Here is a 24,328-nt window from a genome sequence, read left to right as displayed (position 1 = left end):
GATTTGACTCTCTGGGTACTGGTTCTGCTTTTATGTATTTTACAAATGAAACTTTGCCTTAGTGTTTGTTCTCACCATTAATTGGATTTTGCTTCCACCATTTAAGATAGTATGACAGGGAAGGGCCAGAAAAAAATCACCATGATATAGAGGTTACTTTGTAGAAGGTCTATCTTTATGGATTAAAAATCTGAAATACAAAATTGTAAAAAGGAGCTTTGTTATTCGAAGCACATACACCAAACAACAGAAACCAAGCAAAGCATTAACGTGTGGGAATCCTCGGGGAAACCTGTTTTAACGAGTAGATGAGATTTCTTGTAATTCACAGAACAATATATATGTAAACGGTATATCTGAAAATCATGAGGGTGCTCAAGGGTGCCTGAAAAGCTTGCCTTTCGTTAATAATTTCTAAACATTGCCTCTACAATCTTGTTTCCGTTGTTTTTTTTTTTAATCAGAGCAAAGGTAAGTCTTTCCATCTTGGTGTGACCAGAGTTGGTGCATTAGTTATCCATTGCTGTGTAACAAATGAGCCCTGACCTTAGATGCTTGAAACAATCAACAGACAGTTGGCCCTTGAACCCTTGAACAACGTAGGTTTGAACTGTGCAGGTCCACCATACTATGATTTTCTTCAGTAAGTATGTACTATAGTACCACACGACCTGTGGTTGGCTGAATCCATGGATGCATAACTACAGATAAGGAGGGCCAACCATAAGTTATACTCAGGTTTTCGACTGGGTGTGTGGGGTCAGCGCTTCTAACTCCTGCATCGTTCACAGGTCAACTATATATTATTTTACAGTCTTTGAGCAGCAGGAATCTGGGAATGGCTTAGCTGGGTGGTCCAGACTCAGGGTTGTTAGATTGCAGTTGAGCTGTTGGCTGGGATTGTAGTCTTTGAAGCCTCGACTAGGGCTGTAGGATCCACTTCCAAACTCACTCGTGGCAGCACACAGCATGATTTCCTCCAGAGTGACTGATGAGCAAGCAAGGGACTGCATCACTGTCTTTTATAACCTGACTGTGGAAGTGATAAACCATCACTTGTGACGTGTGCTATTGGCACTGGCACAGAGACCAGTGCTGGTGCGGTGTAGGAGGGAATATACCTCGAAGCTCACTTACAGGGTTGTTGGCAAGAGACTTCACTTCCTTGCCACAAGGGCCCCTTTATAGGGCCACTTATTCCCATGGTTTCCTTTGAGTGAGTGATCCAAAAGGCACAGAAAGGGTGACCACCTAATTTTGGAAGTGACATATCATCATTTCCTCTGCACGCTATTGGTCATAAAGACCAACCCCGGTACCATGTGGGAAGGGACTGCACAAACATGTGGACAGTAGGAGGCAGGGAGCATTAGGGACCATCTTAGACGGTGGCTGCTACAGCTGACATGACCTTGAATTCCACTCCATTCATGGAGTGGAATCATTCCCTCAGGTCCAGCCATGAGAATGGGTCCACTTAGTGTTAAGCTAAGTTCTCTCTTGGTTTTACAATCTCCTGATAATTTTCCAATAAATTCTCTTTGGCTTAAGTGAACTTAGATCACTTTCCATTGTTAAAAGACTTCTAACTGATAAAATGGACTCCAATATAAACGTAAACCATTTTCTGTTTGTTACAGGAGTATGGAAGTCAGTTTTATCGTTGTCGGCGACGGGAGGTAGAAATATAGAATTGTGGACAGAGCAGTGAGAACCTGTGGTGCTAGGATGGAATTGGAGATGCCAGTGTGGACTTACGCTGTGGACTCACGCTGTACACACACACACAGACACACACACACACACACACACACACACACACACTTCCTAGGTCTATCTGCCCTTTCAGCCCCAAGTCACTCCCTGGTGGCAATGAATAAACCTTTGTGCCAAGGTCCTGGTTTCTAAATCTGAAGCCCCACTAAAAACAATCAGGGCTCCTTGGAGAAAAATGATGAGGGCAGGGAAAATCTGGCACATCTTTTGAGCCAGAAATTTAGCTAAGATCTCAAAGCATAATGGGGATATGTCAAAATGACACAGCTGCCAGTATGAAGGGGCTCCTCCTGTCTAGATCTGAGATAATTTGAATATTAATATAGAATCAGTTTTGCAACCATCATATTAATAATTGGTTCTGGTGGAAGTCATCAATGGATGCTAAAAATAGTGGGTCAAAGTTTGAAGAGTGGGGTGTTTACATAGTTTTAATATATTTCCCCTTAAAATGCTTATTAAGTACAAAGGGCAAAATAGTACCTTTAGAAATGGAGAAACCTGGCAGCCACCACCTTAAGCATGTGATTAAAAGTAAGAGCACCAAAAGCTGGATAAATGACATTATGTGCCTCCTGATATGATGCACTGAGAAGAACATAGTGTCACTTCTGGGGTAATCTGCTAAAAGTGCATTGCCTGACTCTAATCAGGAGGAAACATCAGACAAATCCCAACTGAGGAACATTGTACAAAATAACTGACATGTATTCTTTAAAAATGTCAAGGTCAAGAAAGATAAAGGCTGAGGAGTAGTTTCTGATTAAAGAAGGCTAAAGAAATGTGAACTAAATATAATGTAGGCTTCTGCATTAGATCCTGAGCAGTGGGGGAAATGGCTCTAAAGGACATTTTTGGGACAAGAGGAAAAATTTGACTGTAGATTGTCAGTTATATAATAGCATTGTATTAATGTTAAATGTCCTGAATTCGTTAATTATGTCAGAGAAAGTCTTTATTCTTGGGAAATACACAGTATTTAGGGGTGAAGGAGTGTCATGTCTGCAACTTACTCTCAAATGGCTCAGAAAAATATATGAAAGAGAGTGAATGAGAAAGCAAATGGGGTCACATGTTAACAATTAGGGAATCTAGGTAAAAGGTCTTATATCAGTTTGCTATTGTTGCTGTGACAGATTACCATAAATTTAGCGGCTTGTTTCTGTAGGTGAGAAGTCTGGCACAGTTTGGCTGGTTTCTCTGGGTTAAAATCAAGGTATCCGCAGGAGAGCCTTCCTTTATGGGGACCCTGGCGAAGAATCTGCTTCCAAGAACATCCAGGTTTTTGGCAGAATTCAGTGCCTTGTGGTTGTAGGACTGAAGTCTCCATTTCCTTGACTCTTGGCCCCTCCATTTTCAAGCCAGCAATGGTGTTTTGAGTCCTCCTCGTGGTTTCAATCTGAATTCGCCTTCTGCTTCATCTCTCTGCTTTGAAGGGCTCATCACCTCAGCTCTACATGGATAATCCAGGATAATCTCCCTCTCTTAAACTTAACCAATTAGTAATCTTAATTACATCCGCAAAATCTCTTTTGCCATGTAAGTAACATAACACAGCCATTGGTGTGATACCGGGGCTAAAGGTCCTGGAAGCCAAATTTCTGTATACCTCAGTTTTATAGGAGTTTTTTGCACTATTCTTGCCACCTTTATATAAGTTTAAATTTACATCAAAACAAACCAAAAGGATTCATAAACGTAGTATACATGGAATTGGGAAATGTAGTCATGGCATCATTCACATCCTTGGTACTTTCATTTCTTCCTAACAGCACTGGGTCTCTTTTGCTCCCCTGTTATCCACCAGGTCACCACCACATCAAGCAAGGGACCTGTGAGGTGGTCGCAGTGCACAGGTGCTGTAACAAGAACCGCATAGAGGAGCGATCACAAACGGTCAAGTGTTCTTGCTTCCCAGGACAGGTTGCTGGCACAACTCGGGCTCAGCCTTCTTGTGTTGAAGGTAAGACCTTTCTGGTCAGTTTCCCTAATGTTGCAAAAGGACCTAACACTAAAGAACCCCCCCTACTTTGCTGTCTTTGCAACTCAAAGGAAACTAGGGCTGCATCTATGTCAACTATGTCAGTGTCATTTAAAAAATGAACATAAATATAACCCCACAAATTTCTTAATGAGTAGGGTATTAATGATGTCTCCCAAGAGGTATCAATGAGGAGTTCAGTTACTGGACAATCAGGAAGATATGCTTTGATTTCTTCTTGCCCAACTGTCTCTCCAAATATCACCCACTGGAGCAGTTTCTTCCCTAGACATGCTTTTCCGCCTCCTCTAAAACTCTATTCAGAAAGTCAGCAACCTGGTTTTCTCACCTCGTGTTTGATGTTATAGACTAATATTCTCTTTATTTCTAGTTTACTATTTATACAACATCTTTGGAGCAAGCTCTGTGAGAATAGTTTGGGATATCATTCATTTGTTGTTTCCCTATCCCCTAGCAGAATATGGTGGCAGTGGTTAAAAAAAAAAAAAAAGAATCAATGTTGATGGTTGTAGGTGGAGGCCTGGGACTGATTCCTTTTGATACCCCCTGGCTCCTTCCAGCAGACACCTTGTTAGAAACAAGTATCAGTCCCCAGGGGGACAGATGCATGAGGTTAAGTCTTGTAGCAGTTTCTCTACAGTGGTGTGAAACCTCCCTGAAAACGAACACTTCCTGTCTTATCTGATGCATTTCTAAAGGTCAGCGGTTAAAACACACACACATTCTTATCTCTAGAATCATACAGTCGACAGTAATTAACCACATCCCACCTACCCTACCAAACAGACACACATGTGTAGACTGTTTGGTGTACACGTATTGTATACATACCGTTGCTATGTATCAGCGTGATGTCCGCCACCTTTCAAAATGCAAAGTGAACGTGGAAAATTTCCCATCTAGAATTCCTCACCAGAAACTCTGGGGGCCAAATGTGTTGCTGAATTCAGCTTCTGTCAGATTTAGTTAAGGCAACATAGTGCATATGCCATCTATTACCTAACAGACCTAACGTCTTCTGCAGTTGCACCCCATAATTACAGATATTAATATTTATACAGTAAAATATATGAATATTCATGCAGGATGGGATAAGGCAAGATGAAGAACCTCATGTTAATTCAAGTCAGGTATTGCTGCCATTCTAAAGAAATTCTTGCCATTTTCAGAGCTTTTTGGATTTGGGGCTTAAAGATAAAGGATTGTAGGCCTATAAAAAAAAAGGTAAGGATCTTTAACATTAAAAAAAAAATTGCTAAGTTTGTCTCCCCAGCTGGGACAGTTTAGTGTATATATTTGCTCCATTACTGAATCCAGATCATACTCATTTTGTCTCCTGGCTCTCTCTCAAATCAGTCCACTCTTCTCTACCCCACTGTCACCTCCACCGTCTAAGGGCCTAAATACATTTTGCTGAGCTTACTACTCTTCGTCTTCCCATTTTCACGCTGTAGCCAGAATGATCCTTCTACAGAAACAGAACTCATTACGTCACTCCCATATTTAAAGCCACACTTCAGTGACTTCCCACTGTCTTTAAAATGAAATCCAAATTCCTTACCATGGCTTGGCTGATGAAGCCCTGCATAATCTCGTTCTGTCTTACTTTTTTCTTTGAACTACTGTACCCCAGGCAAACTGGAGTCTTTTCTGTTCCCTTTCATCTCTGCACTTCACCTGTCATTGCCTGAATCGTTCCCTTCATCCCCCCAACACACATTTGTCCACTTAATGCCTAGTCTCCTTTCAGATCTTCTATATGTTCTTGTATCTCCCCGTACTTCCAGTTCATGATGTGCATCTTGTTTTGTTGTAAAAACTTGTCGAATGTATGCTTCCCATTAGTCTGCAAGTTGCTTGAGGATGGGAACTGGGTCTCTTATTTACATCTCCCCGCAGTAGCTGGTGCATGATGAGTTTTAGCACAGGAGAGAATTATTTCATCTTCACTAATCACAGATTCATTTCGAAAGGTAACAACAATGGTTGCTTGCCTCTGTAGATCTTATTTAATTTTTAATTAACAGTTGTAAAGATGTTTAATGTTTTTATTGAAGTATAGTTGACATACAATATTATGGGAGTTTTAGGTGTACAACATAGCGGTTTGACATTGATAAACATTACATACTGATCACCAGGATAAGTCAACCATCTGTTGCCATACAAAATTATTACAAAATTATTGACTATATTCCCTGTGCTGTATATTACATCCCCATGGCTTATTTTATAACTGGAAGTTTGTACCTCTTAATTCTCTTCACCTATTTTGTCCAACCTCCCACACTTCTCCCCTCTGGAGACCACCAGTTTTTTTTCTGCATCTGTGAGTCTGTTTCTGTTTGGTTTTGTTTGTTGTTCTTTTTTTCTCTCTTTAAAAATTTTTTTAGATTCCACATATAAGTGAAATAATATCTTATTTGTCTTTCTTTGTCTGACTTATTTCACTTAGAAATAAGATACATTCACATTGTTGCAAATGACAGAATTTTCTTCTTTTTATGGCTGAGTAATATTCCATTGTATATATATATATATATATACACCACATCTTCTTTATCCATTCATCCGTTGATGGGCAGGCAGTTAGATTGTTTCCATACATTGGCTATTGTAAATAATGCTGCAGTGAACATAGAGGTGCATATTTCTTTTCCATTTAGTGTTTTTGTATTCTTTGGGTAGAGAGCCAGAAGTGGGGTAGCTACTGGATCATATGGTAATTCTATTCCTAGTATTTTGAGGAATCTCCATACTGTCTTCCATAGTGGCTGCACCAATTTAAATTCCCAACAACAGTGTATAAGGGTTAGCTTATCCCACACGTGATTGTTTTCTTAATTTTTCTTAGTTTGTTATTAGTTTATGGAAATACAATAGATTTATGTATACTGATTTTTGTATCCTGCAACTTTACTGAATCCACTTACCAGTTTTAATAGTTTTTTGGTGGAGTCTTTAAGGTTTTTTTCATATATACTATCATGTCATCTGCAAACAGTGACAGTTTTACTTCTTTTTTTTTCTAATTTGGATAACTTGTGTTTCTTTTTCTTGTCTGATTGTTGTGGCTAGGACTTCTCACACTGTGTTGAGTAAAAGTCGTGATAGTAGGGGTCCTTGTCTTGTTCCTCATCTCAGAGGAAAAGCTTTCAGCATTTCACCATTGAGTGTGATGTTAACTGTGGGTTTATTGTATATGGCCTTTATTGTGTTGAGGTACATTCCCTCTATACTCACTTTGTTGAGAGCTTTTAATCATAACTGGATGTTGAATTTTGCCAAGTGCTTTTTCTTTATCTATTGAGATGACTGTATGATTTTCTCCTGTATTTTGTAAATGTGGTGCATCACCTTGATTGATTGGCAGATATTGAACCATCCTTGAATTCCTGGAATAAATCCCACTTGATCATGGCATACGGTCTTTTTAATGTACTGTTGAATTAGGTTTGCTAATGTTTTGTTGAGGTTTTTTGCTTCTATACTCATCAGGGATGTTGGCCAGTAATTGTCTTTTTTTTTTTCTTTTTTTGGTGTACAGTCTTTGTCTATAGTTTTAGTATAAGGATAATGAGTTTGGAAGCATTCCTTCCTCTTTAACTTTTGGGAATAATTTGAAAAGGATAAGTATTAACTCTTCTTTAAATGTTTTATAGAATTCATCTCTGAAGACATCTGGTCCTGGACTTCGTTTCGTTGTGAAGGGATTTTTTGTTTTGTTTTCTGGAGTATACTTGCTTTACACTGCTGTGTCAGTTTCTGATGTACAGCAGAGTGAATCAGCCATACGTATACACGTATCCCCTCATTTGTGGATTTCCTTCCCATTTAGGGCACCGCAGAGCATGAAGTAGAGTTCCCTGTGCCATATAGTAGGTTCTCATTAGTTATCTATTTTATACTTGGTATTGATAGTATATATATGTCAATCCAAATCTCCCAATTCATCCCAACCCCCCCTTCCCCCTTGGTATCCTGTTGTGAGCTTTTGGATTATTGAGTCAATTTCAATACTAGTAATCAATTTGTTCAGATTTTCTATTTCTTCCTGATTGCCTTAGAAGAATGTATGTTTCTAGGAGTTTATCTGTCTCTTTGAGGTTGTTCAGTTTGTTGGTATATGATTATTTCTCCTGACCTCTTATGATTCTTTGTATTTCTGTGGTGTTGGTTGTAACCTCTCTTTCATTTCTGATTTTATTTGGGCCCTTTCTTTTTTTTGCTTGATGAGTACGGCTAAATGTTAATCAATTTTGTTTATATTTTCAAAGAACAAGCTCTTAGTTTCATTGATCTTGTCTATTTTCATTTTAGTCTCTATTTCATTTATTTCTGCTCTAATACTTATTATTTCCTTCCTTCTGCTGACTTTGGGCTTTATTTTGTTCCTCTTCTTCTAATTCATTTAGATGGTAAGTTAGGTTGTTTGAGATTTTTCTTGTTTCTTGAGGTAGGCCTGTATCACTAAATTTCCCTCTTAGAACTACATTCACTGCGTCCTATAGATTCTGGAAAATTGTATGTTATTTTTATTTGTTTCGAGATAGTTTCTGATTTCCTCTTTGATTTCTTCACTGACGAATTGGTTTTTTGGTAACATGTTGTTTAGTCTCCACGCATTTGTGTTTTATCCAGGTTTCTTTTTGTAATTTGATTTCTTGTTTCATACCTCTGTGGGTGGTTGAAAGTGCTTGATTTCACTCGTCTTAAATTTATTGAGACTTGTGTTATGGTATAATGTGATCTATCCTGGAGAATGTTCCATGTGCTCTTGAAATGTATGTGTTTTTTCTGCTTTTATAGGAAACTGTTGATTTTATACTGGAGTGCAGTTGATTACCAGTGTTGTGTTAGTTTCAGGTGTATAGCAAAGTGATTCGGTTATACATATACATGTTTCTACTCCTTTTCAAATTCTTTTCCCATTTAGCTTATTACAGAGTATGGAGCAGAGTTCCCTGCTGCTATACAGTAGGTCCTTGTTGGTTATCTATTTTAAATATTGAGGTGTGTACATGTCAAGCCTAAACTCCCAATCTATCCCTTCCCCCACCCTTCCCCCCAGTATCTATAAGTTCGTTCTCTAAGTCTGTGATCCTGTTTCTGTTTTGTAAATAAGTTCATTTGTATCTGTTTTCTTAGATTCCATATATAAGTGATATTATATGCTATTTGTCTTTCTCTTTCTGATTTACTTCACTTAATATGATAATCTCCAGGTCCATCCATGTTGCTGCAAATGGCATTATTTCATTCTTCTTAATGGCTGAGTAATATTCCATTGTCATGTATGTACCACATCTTCTTTATCCATTCATCTGTTGATGGATATTTAGGTTTGCTTCCATGTCTTGGCTACTGTAAACAGTGCTGCAATGAACATTGGGTGCCGTATCCTTTTGAACCATGCTTTTCTCTGGATATATGCCCAGGAGTGGGAGAGCCGGAACATATGGCAGCTCTCTTTTTTCCGTTTGTAAGGAACCTCAATATGGTTTCCATAGTGGCTCTACCGATTCACATTCCCACCAACAGTGTAGGAGGGTTCCCTTTTCTCCACCCCCTCTACAGCATTTATTGTTTGCAGATATTTTGATGATGGCCATTCTGACTGGTGTGAGGTGATATCTCATAATTTTGATTTGCATTTCTCTAGTAATTAGTGATGTTGAGTATCTTTTCACGTGCCTCTTGGCCTTCTGTATGTCTTCTTTGGAGAAATGTCTATTTAGGTCTTCTGCCCATCTTTTGATTGGGTTGTTTTTCTGATACTGAGTCACATGAGCTGTTTGTAAGTTTTGGAGACTAATCCCTTGTTGGTTGAATCATTTGCAAATATTTTCTCCCATTCTGTGGGTTCTCTTTTCATTTTGTTTATGGTTTCCTTTGCTGTGCAAACGCTTTTGAGTTTAATTAGGTCCCATTTGTTTATTTTTGTTTTTATTTCCATTACTCTGGGAGACGGATCAAAAAAGATATTGCTGTGATCTGTGTCAAAGAGTGTTCTGCCTATGTTTTCCTCTAAGAGTTTTATAGTGTCTGGTCTTACATTTAGGTCTTTAATCCATCTTGAGTTTACTTTTTTCTGTGTGCTTTTTTTTTTGGTGGACTGTATCTATCCAGGTCATCTGATCTAATGTGTCACTTAAGGCCAATGTTTCATTATTGATTTTTTGTCTGGATGGTCTGTCCATTGATATAAGTGGGGTGTTCACGTCCTCCTATTATACCTGTCAAGTTCTACCTTTATATCTGTTAATATTTACTTTATGTGTTTAGGTGCTCCTCTGTTGGGTGCGTAGATATTTACGAGCATTATACCTTGTTGGATTGATCCCTTTATTATTAGGTAATGTCCTTCTTTGTCTCTGTTTACAGTTTTTGTTTTAGAGTCTATTCTAAGTATTGCTACATCTGCTGTTGATTCCCTTTAGTGTGTTTAAGTTACTGGATGTATGTATTTTTAATCAGAGTATAGTTGATTTACAATGTTGTGTTAGTTTCAGGTGTACAGCAAAGTGAATCAGTTATACATATACATACATCCACTCTTTTTTAGATACTTTTCCCGTACAGGCCATTACAGAGTACTGAGTAGAAGTTACCGTATTCTTTAGTTCTGATGTTTTTTTGAAGTTCTATCCCTTTTTTGAAGTTCTCACTGAGTTCATTCATTCTTCTCCTTTGTTCAGTGAGTGTCTCTATGACTATTACTTTAAACTCTTTAGCTGGTAAATCGGTTACCTCCATTTCATTTAGTTCTTTTTCTGTGTTTTTTCCTGTTTATTTCCATTTGGAAGGTGTTTCTTTGTCTCCTCATTTTGGCTAACTACATATATGAGGTATGTCAGCTATGTCTCCCGGTCTCGAAAGAGTGGCCTTATGTACAAGGTGCCCTGTGGGGCCCAGTGGCACAGTCACCCTTGGTCCCCAGAGCCAGCTGCTCCAGAGGTATCACTGGTGTGGGCTGTATGCACCCTTCTTTTATGGTTGAGTCCTGATTGCTACAGACACACTGGTTGGTGGGCAGGGCTGACCCCCAGGCTTGCTGGTTGCATGGGTTGGCCGGGACTGTTATGGGGCACGTTGATGTGTAGAACTCGTAGAACTCGTCTCTGGCACAACTGGCTGTGGGGCCTGATCATGACTCTTGTGGGACTGCCGGTGTGCGGAGCTCTCCGAATGGGAGCTGCTTTGGAGGGACGCCAGTGCCGGCCAAGCTGCTGGGTGGGGTAGGGGGCAAGAACCATTTTGCAGGGGCACTGGTAACGGCTGAGGTGGCCCAGCAGGTAGGGCAGGAGCTACTTTGGAGGGACTGATCACAGCTGGGTAGGGTCTTAGGGGAACACCGGGGTGGGGCACACAGTGTTAGCTAGGTAGATGGAGAGTTACGGAAATGGTGCACATCAGTGCTGGGCAAGCTAGGTAAAAGGAGAGTTAAAAAAGGGTTCCTGCCAGCACTTCAGTCCCTGGAGGAAGTTCCACCGGATCCCTGCCCCTCTGGCATGTGTCCTAAATTTAGTCGGTGAATTTCCTTCTTGTGTCACACAGGCACTTTGCAAGCTGGTGCCTCCGTACTGGGACTTGGAGCAAGTGAGTTTGTGTGTGAATCCTTCAAGAGTGGAGTCTCAGTTTTCTCCATTCCTCCAGCTCTCCTAGACGTAAGCTCCACTAGTTTTCAAGGCCAGATGTTCTAGCGCTCATCTTCCTGGTGCAGGACCCCCGGGCTGGGGCAGTTGATGTGGGGCTCGGACCCTTTGCTCCTCAGCAGGGAGCTTTATGGTTGTGATATCCCTCCTGCTTGTGGGTCCCTGCACCAGGGGTGTCGGTTCTGACTAGACCACATCTCTGACCTTCGTACCTGTTTGGATGTGGCCTTTTCTTTATAGCCTTAGTTGTAGAAATATGTTCTCCTAGTCTCTAGGTCATGCTCAGAAATCGTTGTTCTATAGGTATTTGTAGTTTTGGTGTGTCCATGGGAGGAGGTGAGCTCAGGGTCTTCCTATTCTGCCATTTTATCCAGAACCAACATCGCCTCTATATATTTTAAACTTCTACACGAGCTCACGAACCATGACAAACTGTATTTATACTGTCTAGTTTAGAATATTTGGATATAAAAATCTTAGATATCTAAATAATGTTTTACAAAACTCAAAGCACTTTTATCGACGCCTGGAAAGTACAGATAGGGTAATAGTTCCTATTGGCATCTGTCTCTTAGTAAAGGAAATACTAGTACCTTATCATACACTGGCTTGTTTTAAATTTTGTATATGGGAAAAATCCCTTTTGGCCCCTACCCTATGGGTTTGGTCAATATATTTTCCATATACTTGTGTATTTGAGACAGGTCTGTGGAAAATGTGGTGGATTTCAGTATGAATGTGTTTTACACAAATGGCTATCACTGGATATTTCTTAATCCAATGTGCATTATTCCTATTAGTATTAGGTTGTGGAGCTCTTTGTGTACTAGTACCTATTGACCTGTTTTTTTAATCGCTCCACAGCATCCATTATATTGGACAGGTTATAATTTATTTAGCTGTTCTTCTACTGAAAGACATTTTGGTTGTGTCTGTGGCAAAGGAAACACGCTCACAGGGTCCATGATTTCCCTAGTGTAGAGGATCAGTAAGTGATGGAGACCAATTATTTGGTGTCGGAGCAGAGTCTGTACAGTAGAATTTCTGTGATGACGCAGATGTTCTTTCTATATATCTCCCCGTCTATACGGCATGATGTATACGTGTCCAGTATGATTGGTTGCCACTAAGCACAGGTGGCCCTTGAGCATTTGAGATGTGACTCGTGTAAATTTACATGGGAACTTGTGACTAGAAGCGTCTATATTGGGTAGTGCAGGAGAAGCTTTATGTAAATCGGTAACTTCAGTGCAACATTTGGTGGCCAGAGCATACCAAAACCCTGAAAGAGGGGATTGTAATTGTGCCTTCGTATTTGTGTTCCCTGCACTAGCATTGCTTGGCAAATAGTCGGTGCTCAGTCAATGTTTATTGGCTCAAAGTCACAGAGGAGGTGTAGGAAGTTGTAGTTTAGGCTCTAGTTAGGGTGTATGTCTGTTTTCATATCTCCCTGATCATCTGTTCGTTATCTGAACATGTTTTGATTAGGGCTTTTTAGCTTTACCTGCTTAATCTTTATCCCACAATAATTATGCGGTATCATGCTGCTAATTGGCATGCGGGAAGACCTAGTCTCTGCTGATATGTTCCTTTTATCTTATTTGTCACGAAGAATAGAGAGGATCTAAAATATAAAATTTACTTGAATTTACATTTAAATTAAAACCAAGGCGAGAAGACATGGGGGGGCACTTATTAATGTTGGTATAGACACTGGACTACCTTTATGCATTTTTGTTAATCCACACCCCAGATACTTACCTGGTGTTTTTTGTTGCTCTTCCATAAAATCATAGCTTTTACTAGTTAAAAAGGGAGAAAAAATAGCTTTTTTTTTTCTCCTATCAGGCTTTTTTCTTATAATTAACTTATGAAGTCCCCCTGAATTATTGAAATGTGTCTGTAATACACATTTGGGATTTGGGAGAAGGGATGGGGAATTATTTGATTAAAGCTATGATTACTTGGATCCTAAAACAGAAACTTTAGCTGTTAAGCATTCTTGCTTTTGACTCGTCTACTGGCATAGACAAGGCTGTTTTGTGGTAGGAACTGTATTCTACACATTTATCAAGAGACAATGCTGAATCGTTTTAGGATAAAATGAAATAAATGTGTAGTACAGTGAAACAATTTATTTTTGTCAAAGTGAATGCTTTCTAAACATCGGTTTTAAAAAAACTTAATAAGGTGAAAGCCTAGGAATGGAAGACAGTTAGTTACTTTTTAAAGCTATAGTTTTTTTCCTTTTGATGATGCCCATGTATCTTTTCTGAGATGTCGGATTTCGCTTATTTAAGGACAAGAGTTACTGTGTGTATTGCAGACATCTTTCATGGCTTTATGGATTGTGTGGTGAGATGCAGGGTCTGTCTTTAAGTTGTGAGTTCACACGGTTTTCTTACCAGTTATGTTCTCTGTGCCACCTTGCAGACGAAGCGGTTTTCTGAGTTCTTCTCAGTGTTGGTCAGGTAAAGGACAATGAAGTATCCTTTACAAAAAGTACTTTGGAAGTTTGGAAGGACATGCCTCTTGTGTATGTTTGTTCATTTATCAAGTTCTAATTTAGCACATTGGTGCCTGGCATGTCCTAGATGCTGGAGGGTAGCATAATAATTAGACTCAGGTCCTGCTTTCAAGGAGCCCAGAGTTTACTCGGAAAGATTGGTAATTAAACTCTAGTAAAGCAGACGAGGGGTCAGCGGTGGTGCCCATGAGAAGCCATCGGTCTGACTTGACCAGGTAGGAAGGAGCTAGGGAGGGCAGGCGTGTAGAGCACCTGAGAATGAAGGGGACAGCCTTGGGAAGCAGAATCAGCTCATCTGGCTCAGAAATGGTAGAAGACAAAGCTGGAGATGTAAACAGAGCCTGTGATATTAAAGGCCTTAGAGCAAATCAAATTTTAGGGCTTACTGCCTGCCTTCTGGGAATTTGTATTCAAGGAGAATGGATGAAGCAGACTCTGCCGATAAGAAAGGGTATGAAGTGCTAGGAACAAAGTGCATATAAAATACCCTGAGGTTTCTGAGCAGGAAAAATGTGATCTCTGAATCTGACAGGTCACATAGACTGTCAGTGTAGTGAGCCCAAGATTAGCCAGGATTTGTGTGTGTGAAAGAGAGATATTTACTGTGAATTAGTATCACTTTCACCAGCCCAAGCTTTGATGAGGTCTGATGATCTAGCATAGCCTCTCACGTTGGGCCGAGTACATCTAAATCATCACCATAGATAAACAGATAACCACAGATCAGTGTTTCTCAGCCGGGGCGTGATTTTCTCGCTGCACCCCGGGGGACATTTGACCATGTCTGGTGACACTTCTGGTTGTTATGCTGGGGGAGAGGGTGCTACTGGTATCTAGCAGGTAGAGGCCAGGGTTGCTGCTGAATATCCACGGTGAATGCACAGGATATACACCCCCAATAAAGAATGATCTGGTCCCAAACGTAGGTCAAGAGACCCTGCCTTAGCAGTTTCTCCCAGATGTGTGTGTGCTTGTGCGAGAGGGCCTTTAGCTGGGAAGACAAACCTAGATCACAGAAGAGGAGTCTGTACGTCCTCAGCCCCAGCCTCCCGCCGTACTCTGTGCAGATAACAGTGCTGTGTCATTTGTGAAGTGTGGGAACAAGGAAAAGGTTCCTTAAAAAAATTATAGTCCTCTCACTACTGCTTTTATGCATGTTACCTGGGTCAGGTTGGAATGGCTTCTTTTCTTTGAATAACCAGAAATATAAATTGGCAGGGCTTTCCACCTATCTTAAAAGTTAACGAATGGCTTAATTTTTAAAGAACACAGTGAGTGTCTTGAAATAACAGGGGTGAAGTAACAGGGGTGAGAGCAAAACAGCTGAAGATACGATACGTTAAAACCTCAGAACCTATGCTTGTGACTGTTTCCATTTTCTAGATGATACATATTCCCCGAAGATGTGCTCTTAATCTCTCTGTCCGTAGTTTCAGGGTAAAAATACACTCTTCTTTAGAAGAGCCTTAACTCTGTGTAAAGACAACCACACTAAGTCCACAAAGGAGATGCCAGCTGTTGAGAAGTGAGCCTGTTGGTCTTATTCGAAGGTGGGCTTATCTAAATAGCTATATAAATACATATTGTGTTTTATTTAATAGAGTGGTATTTATTTGGGACGAGGGCTAGAAACAAAAACCCTCCATCTAGCTCATACAACAGAGAGTAAAGAAAATGCACCAGGAGCACCTAAAAAACAACATTATAGAAAGTACTAGTTGCCTGTCTTTTTTTAAGTTCGTTTCTGCATAAAGCTAGAGATTCGTTAGAGCTCGGCAGCTTGGAGATAGACAGATAGGGATATTTTGTATTTTCCTAAGGCAGGGGGCTTTTTAAAGAATCTCATTTTAAAAATAGAAGCGACAAGACACTTTCTCATGTAAAGTATAAGTATATTATGGTATTTGGCACCAGGAAAAAAACCGTGTATGCCTCCTACAAATTTATTTTCCTGTGGAGGCAAAACTCAGTTAAGTGGGCAGATGTTCTCAAGAGTTATTTTAATAGAACCCTACTTCTGAGTCTTTTGTCTCAGCTCATAGCCCTACTCCGTATGCACTCAGAGCTGAAACATCCGGGCTGTTTATCACCTTAGTCATTGTCGGGTCAAACCCACTGTTGGTTTTCAGTTTAGCTGCGAGTTCCTTAATCAATCCTTAACTCATAAAGGAATTTGAAACTTGTATTTTGGCTAGCGGGATGGCTCTTATCATGTCTCCTTTTCTGAAAGAACATTTGCGATTAAGTCTTTCACAAGGAAACCTTATCTGGATAAAGTGTCTACTTCTAGGGCTCCTCACTCAACGTATTCTATCAAATATGAACACGATGTCTTTTTTGCAACTAGAAATATTTGAAATTCCAGGGCAGCCTGCTGTTTTAAGGAGTCTATTGTGAATCTGTCTCCATCGCTCCGTATTTCCCAACGAAATGAGAGGACAGTGGTAAAGAGTTTCCAAAGGGCTTGACTGCGTATGCTTCCTTCTTGTATTTATTTAAATACATTATTACACTTAAATCCTTAAACAAAATACTAGGCAATGCTGTAGTTGAGACTGTGATGAAAGCCTGAAGCCATCATTTTCCCCACCTCAAGCTCCTCTTCTAGATTCGGCATCAGGATTATTTCAGATTCCCCTGAGTCCAGTGAGAAGGTACTAGCGTTTCTCCGCTGTGAAGCTGAGATAATATCGGATTCAATCTGTTTCCTCTGCGGGGAGTTTTATTCCCAGATTTCTCCCCTCACTCACACCTCAGTTGGTCTTCCCTGTCAGGCACCTTTTTGTTCTAAATTCTTTCATCGTCCCTGCCAGACTCACCCTTCTAGGGACATAGGTTTTCCTGGCTTGTTGCACTACCGTGCTGAGAAACTTTCCATGGCTTCCCACTGCTTAGAGAATCAAGTCCTGGATTGTCCTTGACAGTCCCTAAAGTTTGCTTCCCAGACCACCTTTCTCAGCTGAACGCCCACTGTTTCCCTGCTGACCCCTCACTTGAGCCACGTGGGTCTCCTGGCTTCCAGGTGGCCGTTCACTGCCCCCCCCCCCCCCGCCTTCACCTGGACAGATCACTAGCCATCTGTCAAAGCTTCTTTTTGAATCATCCATGTAGCTCTGATACCTGTCAAGAGTTCATAGGTTTCCACTGCTGAGTGGAAGAAAGTTTGTCTAAGGAACAGTTTTAAAGCCTTTTTAAAAAGTACCTCAGATTCACTTTTAACTCTGTGCAAATATAACTAAGCTCTGGCAACGTTCAGATAACTTTTCCAGTCCTGCAGATGGCATTTTCAGTTGAGGGCTGGGAATCACCTCTTGTTTATCTTTGTATCTACATATCTACTTGGGACCAAACTAAGGTACTCAGAAAATAATCAATGACTGGTCGGCTCTTTGAAGATGGTCAGTTTTGTGTAGCACTTATTAATCTAAACGATTACTGCAAATTGTGGTACAAGTAGAAAGACCGATGGATACAGAGTCTCGCTTCAAGTATTACTCACTTTGTGGCAAGCTCTGGTTTTTGGATCTGGAACCCTCTGCCTCCCCTTCTTGCTTCTGAAGGTTCTTGGGACCATCACAAGGGAACAGTACATAAAAGTGCTTTGAAAATGACACAGCTCCATACGATTTTAAGGTGAAACCGTTGTGATGTCGGGGGCTGAAAAGAATGTAACTTGGTCAGGCATGGCCCCAGTGTGTCCGTCCACTCAAGTGCAGTGTCAGTCTCTGACAAAATAAATAACCCACTTAGCTACGTGCCTTTCTCAGTGTTGGCACTTCCTGATTTAAATAGCACTTGGTTATTCTAGATCACAAATCTGCCTGACTCATGTACTGTTGGTTTGGATGGGACTCGTTGGACACATAGCTCAGTATTTGGCCAAATCTGGAACGGTGGCTGCATGTGGAGAAAATACAGTATCTGGTTACTTCAGCCAATAATGCAACAATCCTACACCCTCATCCTGCCACATCGCGTTTGCCTGACAGGAGAAGAGTTTTGAAGGCGCTGGCTTCCTCCGTTACCTACTTTTGTCATTGCCTCTAGTAGAGATCTCTGCTGGGAGGGAGTGGGTACGTATTAAGTGTTGGCAGCAGTGTTAGATTGCCTCTGTTCAAATGCTGCTTGGCTACTTGGAAAATGGAAAAAGGCTGACTCTGGGCAACTCATTTAATACCACCAGACCTCAGTTTTCTCCTCTCTGTAAAATGCAGAAAAAAGAAATAGCCACTTTGAACCTCAGAGTTGTAGCGAATTTGAAATTAGCAAATGCAGGCAGGACATCTGGCGATGTGTCCTGCACTCGAGAAAAAGTAGCTCTTAGGATTTACAGTCATACCTCATTTCACTGTACTTCAGATACTGCGTTTTTACAGACTGATGGTTTGAGGCAGTGGTCTATCAGTGCCACTTTTCCAACCGCCTTTGCTTACTTTGTGTATTTGTGTCACATTGTGGCAGTTCTTGCGGTATTTCAAACCCTCCACTGGCAAAAAGAATATGACTCGCTAAATGCTCAGGTGATGGTTAGCAATTTTGAGCAACAAAATGATTAATTACAGTAGGTACACCAACTTTTTTTTTAGTTTAGATATAAGGATATTGCACCTTTAATAGACTACAGTGTAGTGTAAACCTAACTTTTCTAGGCACTGGGAAGTCATAAAATTGGTGTCACTTACTTTAGGGTGGTGGTCTGGAGTTCTCCAAGGTGGGCCTGTGGATGCCTGCGTTTTCTTGAACTTTAGTTTCAGACTTCTGAGGCAGTGGTAAAATCCATTGGGGTATAATTGTTTGTTTTTTTTTTAGTCAACGTGTTACTGTTTCGACCCAAAAAAAAGAAAAAAGAGAAAAAACAAGGCTCACCTACCTCCACCCCCAATCCAATCCACACATACTATCCCCAGCTCTGGAGCTTTGTCCTATACCAGCCTGCAGGGTGGGGGGTTCTCCTTTAAAAATCAATCACAATCTTTTTCGTCCTTTGAAATGTACGGGAATAACCATCAAGGTGATGGTTTTTCCTTAACTTCTCTTCGTCTGCCTGCAAACCCAGAGATCTGGGGTACTAGTTTCTGATTCAGGGGCTTAAGACATCAATCATTTTATTGGCAGACTGCTGTGGGGATAGTGAGATGAAGAGGAAAGGGAATTCACAGGTAAGCTAACTGACTAGTCGAGAATGTAGGCATGTGAGGGGGTGGCCCGCCCCTCCCATCTTAACGTGCGTCTAGTAGTTGACTCAAGTGGTTACTCACCTTGCTGGAATGGCGTGGAGAGATGAGGCACCCTGTGTGCTGAACATGTTGACTGTGCTTAGTCTTTGCTGTTGAAAACAAAGAGTATGAAACACAACCGCGGTATCCGCGTCCACCACTGTAACCTGCAACCAGAGACGGAGACCACGATAATGGTGAACATTTTCTGACCACACAGTGACTGGTCCACAGTCAGCCAAGACTTCCACACGGATTGCCTTTATGCTCTTGCCACCTTCTGGCAAGGCTCTGTTTTTATTCCCATCGTACAGATGAAGAAACTGAAGCTGAGGGTAAAAAAGCTAGTCCGAGGTCCTTCAAAAAAGGTAGCACAGCCAAATTCAAACCCGGGCGGGCGTGCTGCACAGTGCGAGACCTCACTAGCTACATCATCCTCGGTTAGCCAACTGCATAAAAAGAAACTGTTTGTTTCTGTACAGTATACGGCTGATTGGATTCTGTACTCACGAGATTTCACCATAAGCCATCTTGGAAGCCAGTGTACTCACCAATGGTGAGCTTTATGTTACCTGTATTTGGAGGAAGAAACAGTGTCCCAAATATTATTTGGCTTTGTCTTCCAGCTTCCGTTGTGATTCGGAAATGGTGGTGTCACATGAATCCTTGCTTGGAAGGAGAGGATTGCAAAGAGCTGCCAGATCACTCAGGTTGGTCCTGTAGCAGTGGCAATAAAGTCAAAACTACAAAGGCAAGTATAGACAAAACCCAACAGTCATCTACAACCTCAGTATACCATTACCTGTGGGGTCTCCCCCCCTTCATTTCGTCCTGCCGTCAAGAGGACAGCGGTCTTTCTTGTTGATAAACCTGCTTGGGCAGGGCCCCTCTGTGACTTTGGCCCTTTGAAAAGCCCATTTCTCAGCATCACCCTTAGTTTCAGATTTTACAGAGCAGTGATTTGGTGGGGAAACGCATTCTTTTAGGCAGGGCTACTGAATTCAGTTCAGCTCCTTCACGGGCCGCTTTCAAGTTAAGGTTTCAGAGTTGACAGTCCCGTGTATCAAAACAGTATGGCAGGAATCCACCTCCAGGTGATTTGCTGAAACAGAAAGACCTACTGCCTAAGAGGAGATTTAATGGTTGAAGACTCTAATTCAAGCCTTGCGAGTCAATAGTTTCCTCCCCAGATCATCCTCTTTCTGGCTCTGAAAGACTCCATTTTCCACCTGGTTCTTGAGCCAGAAATTTAACTTCTTCCTCATCTCTCCCTGTCCAGTCTATTATTTTGTCTTTGGGATCGTGACTCCCAAATCCCTCCACGCTTCTGCGTCCCATAGTTACAATCCCCGTGAGGTCCGCCATTGTGCCTCATCTGGATGACTGAGGTTGCGGCCTCACATCCGCTCTTGATTCCCTCCCAGTCTGTTCTCCACAGGATGACCCTAGTCGTTTTTGCGAATTGCAGATCCGCTAAGCTAGGCCACCTCCCCATTTTTCAGTGGCTTCTCTGGGTTCCTTAGCTAGCCTGTGCTTGTCTGGCCCTAGGTAAATAACCTGGCAAACTACCTCCCTCCCTTCATTCTTTCTGCTCCAACCGTCTCGGCCTTCTTCCTGTGGTGCCTTTACAGTTGCAAAGGAATGTGCCTTCTGCCTTTCTTTTCTAGTTCACCATTATTGCTTCAGGGAATCCTTCACTGGTAGGATTCACGCTCCCTGTATCTCTAGCACGGTACTATAGTTACATTTTACAGGGAGCGCTATACTTATTGGCTTCATACTGACAGCTTTCTGCCTAGGAGGAGAGCTGTGAAGTCAGGGCCCCTCGCTGCTTTGCTTACCCATAATCGTCCCAGAGCCAGCTGCATGTCTCCGCGACTATTGCTTGAAAGGAAATATTCATAAAACAGGTCATTCTAATGAGCTAGGCACACTGGAATGGGATGACTGTTTGTTTAGTTCTGGTTGCTGTGTCAGCTGTGGCCCCTGAGGAGGTATAACGTCTCTTGAAGCGTTTCTCATCTTGCTTACAGTTTCCCCTTTATGAGTATTTGGAATTACTCGAGCTCTCAATCATTTTCAACCCCTGAGGTCATGAGAAGGTGAGTTCTCCTCCTATGTGTGTGTACGTGGGGTATTATAATACACGAGATTTTAAGTATGTCATGAATAAAAGGTTACATCTACAACAGACTATTATAGAACAAGGTTTTATAATACATTTTAAATGTAGATTTTAGCTGGTCTTTGTCCTACCCCAAATTACCAATAGTATATAGTCAGTGATTTGATTAGTTCCTCGTTATCTAGGTAAAATAATTTCAAAATCAAGACCATTGTAACATTAATTGCAACGATCAACTAACGTGTCCTTGTTAGTGACAGCATAACTACCAGGTTAAATGACCTGATCTAGGCTTTTATGTCCAGGGCAGTAGAAGCTCGGGGAGGTTGCTGGAGGGGGAAGGAGGTTAGCACTGCCAGCCTTTTTATCAGCTCTCCTTCTAACCAACTCCCCATACACTTCCAACCCGTGTAAACCCGAGTGTGCTTGTTAAGCAAATCCCGCCTTAAGATGATTCCACCATCCTTTCCCAATGCGCCCCTTTCAGCCCTTCTTCCCTCACCCCCTCCTAAATCAAAATCTTGGAGTGGCCAAGGAGCCAGGGTCTTAAATCCATCAACGATTAAAAAAAAAAAAAAGAAAAAAAAAAAGAAAATGTCCTTCAACGTGTTTCTTGTCAACTAGGAAATTACACTTTGCAAGATTATTCTTGCATTGACTCTTACATATAAATATAAAAGAAGAACACAAGTGCCAGCCAGCTGTGTTCCAGAAATGAATGTGTCTAAGGGGTCCCCTGCTGCAGCAGCTCCCTCTCTATTGATGTGCCGAGAGCGAGGGCAGCTGCAGGAAGCAAACCTTGAGGGCCATTTTGGCTCTATGTGCTGGGGGTTAGAAGTTTGCTCAGGCTGCATCCTGAACGGTAGTGACGTTTCGTTGAGCGCTTGGGAAGCTCTAGAAGCAATACAGTTCCCCCAGCCCTCGTGATACGTAGCTACTTTTTTTTTTTTTAAGTGATACAGCACTGGAGAATAATCTCTAAGCCATAAAACTTTGTTTCCTTTATTAATCCAAGACAGTGTGACTTGAACTATATAAAACATTTTATGTCTTTTGTGGAGCTTCTGCACATAGAGTAACTTCATTTGTGGAGCTGTGACTGGCTTCAGTGAAGCGCTTGGTACTCACAGAAGCTGCACCTTAAAATCGACACTGGACCTTACACCCCAGGTGAGACAGCAGTCCTATAAAGGTAGAACAATTACCTCCCTCGAGGCGGGTATTAACTATAGAACAAAATAGTTGCCATTGTCCTGAACAGTTGATGCACAGCAGCATCAAAACACAGAAAGGCTAAAAAATAAGATGATCTGCGGTAAGCCATCTAGGTCCGAATTTTCTTTTCCACTTCCACTTAGGTGCAAATGTGACAGAGTTAGCAGTCAACTTGAGATATTAATAGCCTTAGATGAAGACAGGAATGCGAGAGGAGACAATTGCCTAACCAGGAAGGTTGGCATTGAGTTTGTTCCGCCGGTAGAGTTGTCAGGATCCCCAGAGAGGAGGCAGCCACTGCTCTGTGGGACAATATAACTGACTCTCTGTCATCCTGCCTCAATTTTCCCTAATTCAATTCTGAGTTTTATTACCTCCACCCTGCTAAATGTGCTAAATCATTTCTCCCTATTTAAGTATTAAGGCTCCTGACACTGTGTGCAATGTCCTCTTAGCACCAAAGGCAATGACTTGCCCCGGGGGCTTTTTGTGGTTTGCAAACGTAAGCAATTCACATTGAATCTTGAGAAGCTTTAGATGTTTAAGCGTTCCTGATTTTAAAACGTCTACTAAGAGTGAAGCGGTATGTGTTTAGAGCAGTAATTCTCAATGAGGGGCAAGTCTGCCCTCAAGGGGACATTTGGCAACGTCTCAGGACACTTTTAGTTGTCACACGTAGGGGAGGGGGCTTGCCATGGGCACCTTGTGTGGGTGGAGGCCAGGCATGCTGCTCCACATCCTAAAATGCACAGCACGGTGCCCACAACAAAGGCTTCTATAGCCCCACATGGCAGTGGTGCTGAGGTTGAAAAACTGTGCTTTCTAGAACAGGGTCGTTTTCTTTAGTAGCTGTGTGTAAGCGTCCTGCCTGATTCTTACTTCCTTTTGTTCTTCAAAGTTTCTATTACGTGTCCAGTTGTTTTGTTTCCAATATTTCATACTGGAAAACCTAGAGGTAGGAGGTAAGAAATTAAACAACAGGCTTTCTCTTCAAAACCTCCCTCACCCTCAACATCTAAGATGACCAACGTCCTTCTAGTATCTTCCTCACGGGACTCAAATCGATACCTTTTTCCTCTGTCTCTTGGACTACTGTGATGGGTCATCCTCTCTACCACAATGTTAAATTACTTAATGGTATCAGTGGCTACAGGAAAATCATCATGGCAACTTGTTAAAAACAAACTATTTTGAGCCTCCTTATAGTACGTTTATGGACGGGGCTTTAAAAAACCCATACTTTGAAGACATTGTTCTTAGGGTGATTCTGACGAGCACACAGGATGCCGGGATCCCTCGTTTTCCGAGCGCCCCACCTGCTCTCTGTTCTTGCCTTTAACTGGCCTATACTCTGCTTTCTGTGCCGCCAGGGTAAAGTCCCTGCCCAGGTTCCTCCCTGGTGAGAGACCATCGATGGATCCCCCTTGGTAACTGGCAGAAATTATAGAGTATAAGCATCTTGGGATGGGTTTTCACGGCCGCTCACCAAATAGGCCATGTACTTCCATACCCCACGGCCTTCCTCTTCATCTCCTCCCACTTCTAAAATTTTACTTGTCTTTCAAGGTCTAGCCGAGATGACTCCTTTATCCTGAACTCTTACCTTCTCTGATCCCTAGAGCCAGAGCCTGAACTCCTCAGGGTACCCTGTCACATGAGACTGGAGCTAATAGCGACACGATGGCAACTGTTTATCCACCAAAATAACAACGAACCTTCCACATACAATCAGCACAACAAGTATTTTAAAAGAAACTAAACCGGAGAGCACCAGCGGCTTATCATCCGACCTTCAGGGCGGAGGGGCTCCAA

At 41.6% G+C, this 24,328-nt stretch overlaps 1 protein-coding gene across 1 annotated transcript in view; it reads left to right on the top strand.

The window, feature by feature from the left end:
• Positions 1–20,653, top strand: part of TAFA4 (TAFA chemokine like family member 4) — a 127,284-nt gene extending 106,631 nt beyond the window's left edge. The window contains exons 3-5 of the mRNA XM_029243326.1: positions 3,584–3,739; positions 19,803–19,966; positions 20,615–20,653. Coding sequence (XP_029099159.1) covers positions 3,584–3,739; positions 19,803–19,966; positions 20,615–20,653 — 359 coding nt within the window. The remainder of the gene's footprint in view (positions 1–3,583; positions 3,740–19,802; positions 19,967–20,614) is intronic.
• The last annotated feature ends 3,675 nt before the right edge of the window (positions 20,654–24,328 follow it).

Source organism: Monodon monoceros, unplaced genomic scaffold, assembly GCF_005190385.1.
Source record: "Monodon monoceros isolate NGI ecotype Baffin Bay Population unplaced genomic scaffold, NGI_Narwhal_1 Super_Scaffold_3, whole genome shotgun sequence".
Classification (NCBI taxonomy): Eukaryota; Metazoa; Chordata; class Mammalia; order Artiodactyla; family Monodontidae; genus Monodon; species Monodon monoceros.
The sequence above is the reverse complement of the archived record's forward strand: the minus strand, read 5'-3'. Positions and strand labels throughout refer to the sequence as shown.